The following is a 16,189-nucleotide window of genomic DNA, read 5'->3' as shown; positions in this document are numbered from 1 at the left end:
GAATTAAGACTCTTTTAAAATCCAACGTGACAAACGTTTTAGTTTCAGCAAACTATACAATTATTCCTCCCTCTTTTTCAAAATAACTCCATTACATGATATAAAAAGAATTAGCAGTAAAACAAAACTGACATATATCAAGACAAATGTAAGGATGTTTCCTATGTCCAGCTACATTCAATATATTTTTAAAACTTGAAAATTAAAATACAATTAACTTTCAAAATATTGCCTTTGAAGTAAGGATCCAGATATTTAAACTTATGATCAACTATTAATTATAAAAAATTGTAGTAAGAATTCAGATTTAAAATGTGATAAAGCTAAACATGTATTTCCATTTCAAAATAGGGCCACAAAAATTTCTAAGGTCAATGATCTATCTTTTATAGATAATGCCTAAAAAAGTTACTTACTAACTAATCAAATGGAAAATTTCTCAAAATCTTATCTGCCAACCAAGCAACTAAAAGTGAGGAAAACTGCCAAACCATAAAATATATAGTTAAGACTCTAAAATGAAGAGCTTCCTATGTAATGAATGAGTTTTGACTAGGCCCAAATAGAGATATAAAAAGATACTTCAAAACTGTATATTTTGAAAATGTCAAATTTTACCTGCTGATAAGGAAGCACAGATCTCTGATTTCATCAATCCAGGATCCAGTATAGGAAGTTTTCTATTATAAAGTAAACAGAGCTTGAACATTATAATGGATTCTATACAGAATTATCTACTTCTCTAAACATTATATACTACCATATACTACCAGCTTTAGTAGCTGATGAATATCAGCTCAAGTCCTCCAAGGACAGAGTATTACACTGGAGCTCAGAACCCAGCATACCCAAGTAGATTCCTCATTTGGGTCTTTAAACACACACATATGCTACAACTGTCAGGGAGTGCTGCCATTCAAACTGTTACTCAGAGAGAACCTGATAACATATATCAAGCATTCAAAACAATTTTAAAGTATTATACCAATATAAGCCGATGCTTAACTTCTATTCTGAAGTATGTGAGTGGGTGTGTGTGTATATATATATATACACAACTGACAATATAAAAGGAATATAGTTTGAGAGCAGTTTGACTCTTTTTTTTTTTTTTTTTTGTAGTCTCTGAAGACAACATGTGGTCTAAAGGTCAAGGGTATGGAGAGCAGAGTTTAACCAACCTGGCTTCAAATACTGTTCTGCCACTTAACTATGTGAACTATGGCAACATTATGTAATTTCTTTGAGTCTAACCATATCTGTAAAATGGGAATTTTCAACTATCCATGAAGTTATCATGAGAACTGAATGAGATAATATGTTTTTAAAATCAATAGCATAGGGACTCTTGGACAGTTCAGTTGGTTAAGCAACCCTTCAGCTCAAGTCATGATCCCAGGATCCTGAGATCAAGGTCTGCATTGGGCTCCTTGCTCAGCAGGGAGCCTGCTTCTCTCTCGCCAGCCTGTTTGTGCTCTCTCTCTCTTTCCCCTGACAAATAAATAAAATCTTAAAAAAAAAAACAACCCAATAGCATAGACTCAACAAATGAAAACTACATCTATAGGAGCCACTCAAAAACAAATGGACTCTGAAAAACAATCTGAGGGTTTTGAAGGGGCGGAGGGTGGGAGGTCGGGGTACCAGGTGGTGGATATTATAGAGGGCACGGATTGCATGGAGCACTGGGTGTGGTGCAAAAATAATGAATACTCTTATGCTGAAAATAAAAAATAAAATTTAAAAAAATGGCCAGAATAGTATTTCTTTTTTTACTATTCTGATAATAGTTTGTTATATTAGATTTTATATGGGAAGCAGTAAAAGACAAATAATAAACCAATAAATAATCTAATAATCACAAAAAAAATGGCCAAACATAATTCCATTTTTAAAAAATTAGAAATATGTAAAAGCAAACAGAATAAAATATAGTAAACACCATAATCCCACCATTTTTATTCATTTAATAAATTAGTTTTATTAAACCTATCCAGGGACACCTGGGTGGCTCAGTAGGTTAAGCTGCTGCCTTTGGCTCAGGTCATGATCCCAAGATCTTGGGATCAAGTCCCACATCAGGCTCTTTGCTCAGTAGGGAGTCTGCTTCTGCCTCTGCCTGCTGTTCTCCCTGCTTATGCTCAGTCTCTTGCTCTCTCTCTGACAAATAAATAATTAAAATATTAAAAAAAAAAAACTATCCTACAGCTCTATGACTGTTCATTGGTTCAGGATTACTTCCTACCCATGAAAAAGAAAAACCAAAGAAAACATTTTATATACATCATTCTTTATAAAGTCTTTGGAAAACATGAAGTATTTGTTCCCTGACATAAAGCCCTAAAAACAATCAGAAAAATATATTTTAAGGAATGAGAAGATAATAAATTCAAACAGACTCATAATATGCAAATCTCCTTCCTTAATTATTTCCCTCTTTTAGACTCTGTCTACTAAATAGCTCCATTTTAGTATTTCAATGGTCTCTCCAACTCAATATGTCTAAATTTCACATCATGACCAGAACACATCCCCAGGCCTGCCCCTTCATGTCAGAGAATTATGACTTTCTTTGAAATAAGAGAGAAACCAGGTATCATTCTTAATTCCTACCTCTGATTAATCTGTCAGATTAATCAATCTTCATGTCCTAAATCTCTCTCAAATACACTCCCATTTCTGTTTTAAGTCATCTTGTCCTTTAGCCTAATTATTACAATAGCTCCCTACCAATTTATTCTCCATGCCAGAGCTACAGTGATTTTTAAAATGTAAATCTGGTCTATTTAAAACTCCTTTGGTGAATCCCTATATGCTCTTGGGATAAAGTTCAAACTCACAATGACTTCTAATGTATCTAGGCTGGTCTATTTATGCTTATTGTCCTGGCATATCTTATTAAAAATTCCTCATTTCACTCCCAAAAGTTTTTCAGTTCAAAAGATAAATTATATGGTCATCCTGTTTGAAAGGCCCTTAATGACTTAGCTTTTTGCACATTTTGTAGCTTTATTTCTTGCCATACAAGCCCTAAGCCACGGGAACATTATTTCTATTTCTCAGTTATGACATGCCTTTCCCTGTGGGCCTTTACATTGGCTCTTTCTTCTATGACAAAATTCTAATTACTTTTCTTCACCAATCGGCTAATTCCTGCTAATCTTTTAGTGTTCATCTTAAATGTTACTTTGACCAGGAAACCTTTAACATCTTATACTTCTACTATCATATTTGATTGTACTTGCTTAATTATCTGTCTCTCCTGGTAGATGAAAATCTCAGTGAGGTGCGCCTGGGTGGCTCAGTGGGTTAAGCCGCTACCTTCGGCTCAGGTCATGATCTCAGGGTCCTGGGATCAAGTCCCACATCGGGCTCTCTGCTCAGCAGGGAGCCTGCTTCCCTTCCTCTCTCTCTGTCTGCTTCTCTGCCTACTTGTGATCTCTCTCTATCAAATAAATAAATAAAAATCTTAAAAAAAAAAGAAAAGAAAAGAAAAGAAAATCTCAGTGAGGACAGGGCCCATGTGTATCTACTTGCTCTCCATATACTTAGCACCTAACATCTTCCTGGCCCAATAGGGAGACCCAAATGAAGATGCCTCTCTTCTATCTAGAAAATCCCAGTATAAGGAAAGCTCACATACAAACAGACATATTATACTAAGATATATACCAAGAGAACTACTGGAACAAATTCTTAGAATAACAGCTCAGATGAGATTTGAGTAACTGAATAAAAAGAAAGGGACTTCCAGGTAATGAAACATGCAGGGGCTCCTGGGTGTCTCAGTCAGTTAAACGTCTGCCTTCAGCTCAGGTCATGATCACAAAGGCCTGGAACTGAGCCCTGCATCTGACTTCCTGCTCAGTTAGGAGTCTGCTTCTTTTTTTTTTTTAAACAAAAATCTTTTTAAAAAATTAAAAAAGAAGAAAAGAAACATGCAAAAGGATTCAAGTACATGACATATTGTGAAAACAGTGAGCAGCTGTGCTTATCTTTCATTAGCCTTTCACTCCCCTTTCTCCCCACTAAAACCATTGTCAAAGAGAATGAATGAAATCCACTAACAGCCTTAAAAAAGACAAGCCAAGCAATTTAGACTCTATTCTCAGGTGGCTAAAAGCCAATGAAGCAATGTAGCAGTCACTGGCAGATCAATTTCTATTTCTGAATATCACTATGTGGAGGATAAACTAAGAGAATTCAGGAAGATTAACCAGGAGCTCATTACAATAATCTAGAAGAAAGATGAATAAGACAGTAGCAGTGAGAACTGAGAGGAAGGAAAAACTGTGAGAGATATTAAAGTAGTAACATGAATACAATTAAGTGACTCAAATAGAGAAGAACTGAGGAATGTTTTTGCAGTTGCTAATTATTCTGAAAGTTACATTCTTAAATAGGTATACCTCCACATACAAAAACAGTTATTCCTGCAAATAAAACAAAGCCTTAAAAGGTACAGCAAGTGTACTGCTTTAATTTGAAAGTACTGTATTAAAATAGTAATTTTATTTCTGGCAAAGTTTAAAAGTGTGAGAAATTTTTACTATGAATAACTCACAAGGAAAGTAAAATTGCACATGCCACTCTTCTTAGAAGTAATTTAGTTTTGTTTTGAATTTGACAGTCAATCTGAGTTTAAAAAAAATAATAAAGCAACATTATAATCCATACAAATTATTTTACAGTTTTGCACTGGTGGAGTAGAAAGGTATAGCTCTGCCTTGATGGAGGGGGAAGGTTCAAAAATGAAGAGAAGGAAAAATAAAATAAGATATAATAAGAGAGGGAGGTAAATCATAAGAGACTCTTAATTATAGGAAATAAACGGAAGGTTGCTGAAGGGGAAGTAGGTGGGAAGATGGGGTAACTGAGTTATGTGCATTAAGGAGGGCACTTGATGTAGTGAGCACTGGGTGTTACACACAACTGATGAGTCACTGAACTCCACCTCTGCAACTAATATGTTAATGTTAATTAATTGAATTTCAATATAATAAAAATTTTTTTAAGTGAAAGGTAGGGGAAGAAAGGAAACAAAAAAACCAGACTTGGGTGAGGCTATAGAAGTACAGAGATGCAAAAGAGAAGATCTGAGCAAAAAAGAGAGGGTAGTAAAAGAGGCTTCCGAAGAACAACATGGATTACATTAGATTTATCCTCTAACCAGAGCATTTTACAAGGGGGATGATGAAGTTTAATGTGTTCCACCCAGGACTTTTTTTTTTTAAATAAAACAAAATAAAATACAAAATATGATACTACATCCCTTATAGTAAAGAAAATATTGTTTTTGTAAATCCACTGTTTCACATACTCTTAAATATACACTGGATTATAATACAATTATGTATCTTTACTAAGGTTAATTGACAAAAAGGTGGAACAGGACTGCTCTAGAATAATTACTAGCAGAACAAGTCTGAAAAATATTGCCCAAGAAAAATTCAAAATGTTATTGCTTTTTTAAGAGTTAACTAGGTGACTTGTGATCAATGCTCATTTATTTATACATTCATGTACTCTGTCTCTGAACAGGGCTGCCACAAATTTACTAGGGCAATTATTCTGCAAATAACAAGTGGCCAAAAGCAGAGAAATATTATCCAATTCATTGGCCAGAGGTTGCCTAACCCGATGCCACAGTGCTAGGTCCCCTAATACTACAAATGATCACTCCACCAAGTACAATATATCCTGTCAAAGACAAAAAACAATGGTTTACATGGTCCAAGAGAAAAAAGTGAAGTCAAAATGACACTTTAAAGAGAAAGAGATGAGACAGAAAAGAGATCAAAAGTAAATTAATGTTCTGTGGCAATCTGTAGAATAATTGAATTAAAGCCATAAAAGTAACCAAAATGCCAATCTCCCAGCATTGTTTTGGGCTGGGGAGACAAACTTCAGAGCAGGTTACTCTGGGCTCAGATCTCAGCCCTTACTAATTTACCAGCTGTATGTCCTTTGAGAGTTAAACACTTTGATTCAATTTTAAAGGGAGCTAGTTTTGGAGGACCTGAACAACATTTTTCCAAAGAAGACACACAGATGGACAATGGACACATGAAAAGATGCTCAGTATCACTAACCATCAGAAAAATGCAAATCAAAACCACAATGAAAGATCACTTTATACCTGTCAGAATGGTTAAAATCAAAAACACAAGAAATAACAAGTATTAGTGAGGATGTGGAGAAAAAGGAACCCTTGTGTACTGCTGGTGAGAATGCAAATTAGTACAGCCTCTGTGGAAAACAGTATGGAGGTTCCTAAAAAATTAAAAATAGAACTGCCATATGATCCAATAATGCTACTACTGAAAGAAAATGAAAACACTAATATATGCACCTGTTTACTGCAGCATTTACATTAGCCAAGATATGGAAGCAACCTAAGTATCCATTGATAGATGAATGGATAAGGAAGATGTGGTGTACACACACACACACATAATATTACATAGCACTAAAAAAGGATGATCATGCTATTGCAACAACATGGATGGGTATCATGTGACATCAGTTAGACTGAGAAAGACAAATTCTAAACGATTTCACTCATATGTGGAATCTAATAAACAAATGAATAAACAAAAAGCAGAATCAGACCGATAGAGAATAACCTGATGGTTGCCAAAAGGACAGGGAGTAGGGGAATGGGACAAGTGGGTAAAGGGGAGCAAGAGATACAGGTTTCTCATTATGGAATGAGTAAGTCATGGGAATAAAAGGCACAGCACCAGAAACAGTCAATGATATTTTAATAGTGTTGTATGGTGACAGATAGTAGCCATACTTGTGGGAAGCAAAGTATAGGGTATAGAGATGTTGAGTCACTATGCTATATACCTGAAACTAATATAATATTATAAGTCAACTATACTCAAAAAAATTAAAATAAAAAGAAAGGGTCAGTTTCAAACTCATAATTATTTACTAAATAAATAAATAAATAAATAATTTACTAAATAAAATAATATAAATGATGTATCTATCACAGGGTAGACACTATATATTAGTTTTGACAATTGAGTGTAAAATTTTGCACTGTAAAATGTCTCAGATACTCAGTGGAAAGGGAGAATGGAGCAAGGTAAGCATCCTGAAAGGCTACAGTCCAAATATACAAGGGAGAGAAAGACTGCCCTTTGAGTCATTTGAATTACCTTGGTACTAGGCATTTTCCCCTCTATAAGTTTGTGTTTATTATTATCAGCTCCAGAACGTACAGATTTAAATCCAATTTGCAAAGATGGTGTAACTGATCCTCACTGATCACCAGCATCAGTTCTATACGGATGAGTTCCAATTCTGATGACCAACTTTTCAACCTTCTTAATCTGCCATCACCCTACTCATCCGGTCTTAGTTCCCATTATTCATCAACATTTATTTGCTTTAGAAAGAAAGGATTCACTGTCTCCACTTATATATATTCAAATCTAGATGCCTGAGGAATAGCGTACTATAGAAGAAATTAAAAGTTTAATTCTCTCCCTTCCCTCAAAGTATGACGGATTGAACTTGCAAAGGTAAATGACACATGGACATTTCCTACACTCACGAAGTCCAAGAATTTAACAGATGAGATAGATGTAAATTATACTATCATAAAATCAGTGCCATACTATGAGACACATGAAAAAATGTTCATCACTAGCCATCAGGGAGATTCAAATTAAAACCACATTGAGATACCACCTTACACCAGTTAGAATGGCCAAAATTAGCAAGACAGGAAACATGTGTTGGAGGGGATGTGGAGAAAGGGGGACCCTCTTACACTGTTGGTGAGAATGCAAGTTGGTGCAGCCACTTTGGAGAACAGTGTGGAGATTCCTCAAGAAATTAAAAATAGAACTTCCCTATGACCCTGCCATTGCACTCCTGGGTATTTACCCCAAAGATATAGATGCAATGAAAAGAAGGGCCATCTGTACCCCAATGTTTATAGCAGCAATGGCCACGGTCGCCAAACTGTGGATAGAACCAAGATGTCCTTCAACGGACAAGTGGATAAGGAAGATGTGGTCCATATACACTATGGAGTATTATGCCTCCATCAGAAAGGACGAATACCCAACTTTTGAAGCAACATGGATGGGACTGGAAGAGATTATGCTCAGTCAAGCAGAGAGAGTCAATTATCACACGGCTTCACTTATTTGTGGAGCATAACAAATAGCATGGAGGACAACGGGAGTTGGAGAGGAGAAGGGAGTTGAGGGAAATTGGAGGGGGAGGTGAACCATGAGAGACTATGGACTCTGAAAAACAACCTGAGGGTTTTGAAGGGGCGGGGGGTGGGAGGTTGGGAGAACCAGGTGGTGGGTATTGGAGAGGGCACAGATTGCATGGAGCACCAGGTGTGGTGCAAAAACAATGAATACTGTTATGCTGAAAAGAAATAAAAAAAAAATTTTTTTTAAAAATCAGTGCCATAACCAAGGTAGCAAAAGGTGCTAACTAACTCTGAGTCAGGAAATGTTTCATAATCTGCCCTACACAACCATATTCATATCTACCTTTATCTTCTGACCACCTTTTCATTATGTTTCTTCCCCCACCAAACTTTTTAACTTCTTCCCCTTTGTTAAATCAATCCAAACTTCAAGAATCAGTAGAAATTTTGACTTTCCCAGGATGCATTTTCATCTTTTTTTCTAAACTACTAGTATTCTTAGTACTTTAGTTTGTATATTTTTATTTCAGACACACTGATTTTTCTTCCATGGCTACATAATAATTCCCTTAAATACTTGGCAGACTCTTAAAATCTCAATGATCCACTGAATAATATCATTCAACTGAAATTTTAGGATATAATAAAATTGTGATTGAAGATAATCCTATATTCTAAGTCCAGCACTATTATATTCTCTGATTTCCAACTGTATTTGCAGGCAACTTCAAAAATTTTACAAATTTCACAAATCATAGATTGCCAAGCTCATCAGTTCAAGTGTTAGTTCCAATACAATTCTAACAATCTGGATTTTAATATAGGCTTTACCCACTGCAGAGATCAACAATGAATAAGCATTCTAACATAACTTAAACATCTTAAAAATTCTCCCTAACATGTCTAAGAACACTTTACCCAATAATTGTATTAACTTGGGTTTTTCTACCTGTTTTAACAAAAGAGGAAGTCCAGAGCTTCAAACAGTATTTGGGCCTAACCCTCCCACCTTTAGTTTCTGTTCCTATAAAATGCAAACTCAAGTCTAACAGGCTTCAACCTCTTACTGTCTTTGCATGAGGAAAAAGCAGTACATGAACTACCAACTGGTTGATAAAAGGCAAAGAAGTGAAATGTGAAATTATATTTTAAGCTTCATTTAGTTCTACAACCATTAAGAACTTTCTGCACAACTATTAGCAGATCCTCTCATTATCAGACCTCAACTTTTCCCTGTTAAGTTTATCCTAGCACCGTAGATGATTATAAAACTGGTATTTCTATTGCAGAAAACATTTAAAATAACTGAGGAAATTTTCAAGTTTATTTGAAAACCAAAATTTCAGAAGGAGATACGAAAGAAAAGAAGCCAATAAAAGAATAATTGGTGCTTTTGAAATAAGGAGAAATGAAGTTCAAAAACAATCAGAAAAATCATCTGAAGTAAATTTGATACTGCAAATCAAACTGATTCACCTTGTCTAGGAGAAACAAGTGATAGCAGAGGAGGAAGAGGGAGCAGGTAAAGACAATAATGGTGGAAGCAGTAGCAGCAGTTTAAAGGAGTGATATAGTTGTAAAAAGGAAAAACATAAATTGAAAATTTTCTATCCAATTTGCTCTTAGACAACATTCCCATGTATCCAAGATCTTAAAGAACAGAGCCATCATGAACTCTTCCCGAAAAAAAAAAAAATGCTTTAAAATATAGCCAACTAAATAGCCAATATTAAAGGAAAGTAAAAGGATTGGTGGTGGGGAACTGAATCAATTTAAATACATAACTAAGAGTAAGAGTCTTTGGGAATTCAGATCATTGAAGAGAATGTTAATGATAAAAGGCTTAACAATATAAAACTTTTTTTTAAAAAAAACAAAAATGTTGTTGGCAAAACCAGAAAAAAAGCCAAAATGTACTGTTATATTCATCTTTCATGTCAGGAAAGCAAATGCTGCTGGCTTCTCTCTGAACTTAGAACACAATTTTTAAAAGTCATGATCAAATTCAAACTTTTAAATAATCTTATTAACTTAAAAGAGACACCTAGAAACTAATCTCCTGTGATAGAGAAGTATATTGTTTCAGCAATGCCTTTAGGTTTGCCTTAGTCCCCATACCCTCAATTAAGTTAATAAAAGTAAATGTTTTTACTAAAAAATGGCATGCTACAATTTTTCTAAAATTATATTTACCTATATGCCTAAATAAATACAAATTGTTGGCAATTAATTTGTTATTTGTGGTGGTAGTTTTAGGATTCCCCCTTTTATACTTTTACTGTAACAAACATGTATCACTTTTTCAAAAATGAGCCATTATACTAAAAACAAACAAACATGGGACACCTGGGTGGCTCAGTGGGTTAAGCCGCTGCCTTCGGCTCAGGTCATGATCTCAGAGTCCTGGGATCGAGCCCCACATCGGGCTCTCTGCTCAGCGGGGAGCCTGCTTCCTCCCCTCTCTCTGCCTGCCTCTCTGCCTGCTTGTAATCTCTGTCTGTCACATAAATAAATAAAATCTTTAAAAAAAACCAAACAAACAAAAAAGCAAACTTCCTGCCTAATTCACAGTTTTCTCTTTCTACCTTTGGTGCTAGGTCTTTATCAACATCCTACTAACTAACCGAGAGGTCTTCTCCTAAATAGAAGATTTGTTCTAATTTCCCTTATGAATTCCTCAAAGGAAGCATGGTATAACAAGAGTTAAAATCACGTTCAAAAACTACTTTCTATTGAACCCTTACTCCTCACCCAGTGCCATGCTAAAACCAAAATCCATTCTTTGATTTAACCTGTGAGGCAAGGATCTTCCCTTTTTACAGATATGGTAAAATAATTTGCCTAAAAGTTCTCATAGCTGCTAGGTGGCAAGGAGATTAAAAAATTATAAGAAGTACAAAGGTCAAGTTCTTGACCACTAATCTTTTTTTTCTTAAGCCCTTAATTCTACAGTAAGATAGACCTAAATTAAATCCAGATTATGTTATTAGCAGTGTGACCCTGGACAAGTGACAACTTGTCATCTTTACTTTTTCCATCTTCAAAATGGGCAGATTATCAACCTTATCTCATTACATCACTAAAAATAAAGAATAAAGCTCTTAGTCCTTCATTTAGCAGATAGAAAGTATTCTATTTGGTGATAAGTAACAAGTTCCTAAAACGCTAAGAACATCAAGAAGAATATGATATCACAAAAGTAACCAAACAAAATTTATAAATACCAGAGAGACTTAAGTCATGTAGCAGTGAATCTTAGCAGAAAATGTTTTCATGTTTCTGTTCACAAAACATTCCTTTATTCAAGTATTGTAACATATAAATCAGAGTTTAAAGAATCATAAAACTTTAGTAAAATGTGACATAATATAAAATTTGGACCAACCAGAATGGATCAAATTCCTGAGCACAAAGGTTACCACTTGGTTCCATTTTTAAGTTGCCTCAGGCAAACTTGCCCTCTTTGGGGGCTAAATCATCATTTAGAACCATCACCTTAAAAAGCAGAATCCTGAGAAAATGCCACTTTCCTCTGAAAACTGGTTTAACTTTTGATTCTACTCTTGAGTCCTAAATACATCAAATAAAGTTTCTAAGGCTTCTACATTCCTTAAAAAACTAATTTTTTATCTAAGAAGGAAGTCACAGAAGATGGGTTAAAATATAAGCTTCTTAATAAGTAACTTGTCAGAAATAAAAGTGCAACTGGGGTGCCTGGGTGGCTCAATGGGTTAAAGCCTCTGCCTTCGGTTCAGGTCATGATCCCAGGGTCCTGGGATCGAGCCCCACATCGGGCTCTCTGCTCAGCAGGGAGCCTGCTTCTGCCTCTCTCTCTCTCTGCCTGCCTCTCTGCCTACTTGTGATCTCTGTCAAATAAATAAATAAGATCTTTAAAAAAAAAAAGTATATCTGTATATTTGTTGTAATAATAGGAAAACAAATAACTTTTGAAAGAAGCAATGTTAGTAGTTTTAAAAGCCACTTTACAAACCATCTTTTTAAATTCTGAACAGCTAATCTGCCCCATTATAATTTCTAATAAGTGTGTAATTGTTTTATTTTCACTAATTTTAGCATAATGACATGTCCAGGTCTCAGCAGTAATGTGCTGTATTACATTTAGTAAATAAATGAGTTTAAAAAGTAATGGAGCTTCAGTGATGACTGAATAAATTAGTGATACTTAAGAGCAGAAAATGCTTTTGAAACCAACAATAATCTGCACCAAAAGGCATACTGGAACATGCATACCTCAAGTCATCGCTTGGTTCTTTTTTTTCTGGAAGTTCCATGTGCTTAGAGTCTGTTGACTGGTGCTCTTCAGCAACATTGGGTTCCTGGTTTATCATAGGGAACTCTGAAGTAAATGAGAGCTCCCCTTCACTGGACACCCCAAAGAGGTCTGGGTCATCTTGAATGACATCAATTAAGAGGACATCATCTTCATATGCTTTAAGAATATCTGGAAACCCCATTTTAATTTCTGAAAAGTTCTTAGTTATTTCTCTACCACTAACTTCAGAGAAAACTGGTTTGAATGTTTCTTGTTCATTAGAGCAGAAAGCAGGACTCTTCTCTATACACCCAAGATCACAAGAAAAAGTATTTCTTTCAACTGTGAGAGAAACAGCTTCCTTATTTGAAATAATATTGCCTAGTTCAGAGATGTGGTTGGATGGTTTATTACCATTACCTTGCTTTAAAAAACTTGAAGAAATACTACAGGAATGCTTGCAACTGCACGAGTCAGAATTAGCTTGCACTGGAGTTACACTATTTTGTATTCTCAAAGCCTGAGGTCCTGAAGTTACTGTAGAAATATTTTCTTTATTCCTATTTTGTCTTACCTCGGCTCCAGATAAATTGTCAAGAAGTTCTAAGGGACTATATGCTTCTCTTTCTGATGACCTTGCATTTATTTCTTTCTTTTTTTCTGTTTTATTCTTAAGTAATGGAATTTTAAAATTAGTCAGCCGGCCTGTGTTCAGTATTTTCACCAAGTCTGGAACCACAAGGGTTTGCTTAGCAATGCATGCTTTTCGATGAATAGTTTTGCCTATAGAGTTATTTGCTTCCTGGACATCCTGGGAAGCCACTGTCAAATTAAATTTTGTTAAATTCCCTCTATCTTTTTTTTTACTTCCTGTTAAGTTTTGAGGCACATTAGTTAGCTGAGTATCTTCAGTAGTATTAGAAACTACCTCTGAACCACTTCTGCTTGGTTCCTCTGACTGTATCTTTTTATCATCAATTATGGGTTCCTTTATAATCATTAAAGTAGGTTCTATTGTGGAGACGAAAGACAAACAATTTAAATTAGAATCCAATTTTTCTTTACTTGAAGATTCACTGTTTGTTTCTGTTATGGTACTTTGTAATGATAATTTAGAATCAGTTAAGTGAGTTTGATTTGTTTGGTGTTTAAGAAAATCATCTTGCTTAAAACTTTCCCGAGACCCAGGAAGACAGTTATTTGAATCTGGCAAGGAAGACTTTTTCCAACACTGGGCAGATATTCTAGCACAGGAATAACAAGGCCAAGTTCTTTTACCAGTCATCGGTATTGTTCTGTGACAGCCTAACTTCAATTCTTCAGCTTCATTTCTCAAGTCTTCCCATGAAGATCTCTTTTCAAAATTACTGCAATCACTAGGTAATTTCACTATCGAGCTTTGCACCAACTTAATATACTCTTCTGGCTCCATGCTTTTAAATCCAAAGTGCTCTGAATCATTTTTTATTTCTTCTTCCAAAAGTGGCTCAAGGGTTTTCTGAAACATAGCATTTACATTATGTCCAGGACTTGTTTTTTTCCCTGCTGTTTCTGGAAGACTTAATAAATGACCCACTTGGGAGAGTGTATTGTGGTTTATTTTTCTTAAAACTTTTAAAGGACTTTTTTTAGCCTCTAAAGTCTCTGCTCCTTTATCCTCAGCACCTGTTTGGTTTTCTTGTAATGCCAACTCAGACTTGCTATACATATTAGAGAAGTTCATCTCAATAATCATTTCATCTCCTTTTTCAGACACCTTCATCCTTTTCCTGGGTTTTCTCCCAACATTGCTCTCCTCTATTGAGTATTTATTGTTTTCATTCTGAAGGCAGGAAAACAAGCCATTACTTTTACTTTGGTATAAATCAGTTTTTTCAAGCAATAACTTATTTACTCCCATTAAGTTTTCTTCAGTTTGTAAAAGCTGAGGAGCATTATTTGTGTCACTCTTATCTGTAAGACTCCTAAAGTTTTCTTTCTTTAACTTTCAGGAATTTTCTGGTACATACATATGTCCACCATCACGTTTATATGAAAGGCTATTTTTATCATTACAACCCTTGGAATGGGGGAAAGAACTGCAATCATGTAATTTTAAAATGAAATTACTTTCTACTACAGGTGACAAGCTGTTACAAGAATATTTTGAAGTATTCCTGTACAGTTCATCTTGGAATTCAACCTTAATATTTTGTGTAGCCTTATTTTCAGTTATTTTGAGAGGGACTTTTTAAGGGCTTTCTAAGCCCTTAAGTTTTTTAATTCAAATTCTTCTTTTAATACCTTCTACCAAACCTTCCTTACCCGAAGACCGCAAGAAAGCCATACTTTGAAATTCACTGCACTCCACTGTTTGGAAAGATTCCAAATTGGTTAATGATTCCTTTCTTACCAGGTCAGTCCCTGGCTGTGGATCATCACTTGAGGCTTCAGTAACTTTTCTTTTTTCCTTGGCTGATCAAAACAACAAAACATACCAGAAAAGATTTTATATGGAGGAGGAAAAAGCAATACCACTTAAAATTTAAAAATCGTGAAGCCATCCACTTTTATTTCCCTGAATAGCTGTATGGGAACACACAAATGCTTTTAAATGAAAGACCTAATTTCTGTTAAGGAACTACATACAAATCTGCATAAGTTTCAAGGCAGCTGAATAATCTCTAGCATCAGTATCACTTCACACTACCCAAAATGGATCACTAGTAGGAATTCCTCTTACCGTAATTCTGATCAAGGGCTCCTAACAGGGCAAACACCTTCTAAGAGAATTCCTGTTCTTCCCCGTCCTGGTCAACCACGTGCATCGGTAAAGCCCACACAAACTCAAGTTAAACACTAGTGTGAAACAATGATGGGGCAGGCTGAGGTGCAAATGCAAAAATGGGAGCAATCCCTGAGGGTTTTCTTGCTGTCTTCCCAAATGCAAGGGGAGCTCCGCCTCCTTTGCTGCTTCTAATCCCTGAGGATCTGAGGGGTCCTAAGGGCTCCCCTGGCCCCCAGACCCTCCTCTCAGCCGCCTCACAGCAGCCTTCCCAGCCCCGGACGCCTCACCCGACTTGTCACTTTCCACCTCTTCTCTCCCAGACGCCCGGGCCACCATTCTCCTCTTTTGCCTGCTCTCCTCGCGTTCCCAGACCTCAGGGCCGCAGCCTCCCGCTTCGCCTGGCCCTGGCCGCCGGCCTCGCTTCCTCGGGCCTCGCGTGTCGCCTTCACGCCCGTGGGCCGCCGTGGGGCCCGAGGGCAGCAGCCGCCGCATCCGCCCCGGGCTGCCTGCCCTGCCCGCCAATGCCCACTGATGCCCTCCGAGGCCGGCTGCACCCGCTCACAGGCGCCCACCCGCCGCGCAAAAGCTGCTTCCGCTGCCAAGACCCCAGCCTTGCCCCAGCTCCGTGCCGCCTGCCGTCTGGCTCGGGGACCGGAAGCGGAAGTGGGGTCTGGGCGCTGCAGACCTAGGCAGGCTGGGCGGAGCCCAACGGGCGGAAGGGCCCAAGCCGGTGCAAGCCCTCATTGCGGGCTTCACTGCTTGCTACCGTGGCCCATGGCGCCCCTCGAGGCCAGAGTCTCCTGGAAACTTTCAGGACTCTTTCTCTCACTTGCTGCCCCTTCCGCTTGGCCGCTGGCAGAGACGACTGCTGGCCAGTGGCTTCTAACCATCCCAAACCACGTGGGGTCCCTATCAACCTTCTTGATTTATTTACCCACATATCCTATAGGCACCTCAAGCTCTT

At 36.8% G+C, this 16,189-nt stretch overlaps 1 protein-coding gene across 1 annotated transcript in view; it reads right to left on the bottom strand.

The window, feature by feature from the left end:
• Positions 1–15,717, bottom strand: part of TOPAZ1 (testis and ovary specific TOPAZ 1) — a 118,595-nt gene extending 102,878 nt beyond the window's left edge. Inside the window, 3 exon segments of the mRNA XM_044255205.1 lie at positions 619–680; positions 12,437–14,912; positions 15,513–15,717. Coding sequence (XP_044111140.1) covers positions 619–680; positions 12,437–14,912; positions 15,513–15,717 — 2,743 coding nt within the window.
• Between the last annotated feature and the right edge of the window lie 472 nt (positions 15,718–16,189).

This window comes from Neovison vison, chromosome 6, assembly GCF_020171115.1.
Source record: "Neovison vison isolate M4711 chromosome 6, ASM_NN_V1, whole genome shotgun sequence".
NCBI lineage: Eukaryota > Metazoa > Chordata > Mammalia > Carnivora > Mustelidae > Neogale > Neogale vison.
The sequence above is the reverse complement of the archived record's forward strand: the minus strand, read 5'-3'. Positions and strand labels throughout refer to the sequence as shown.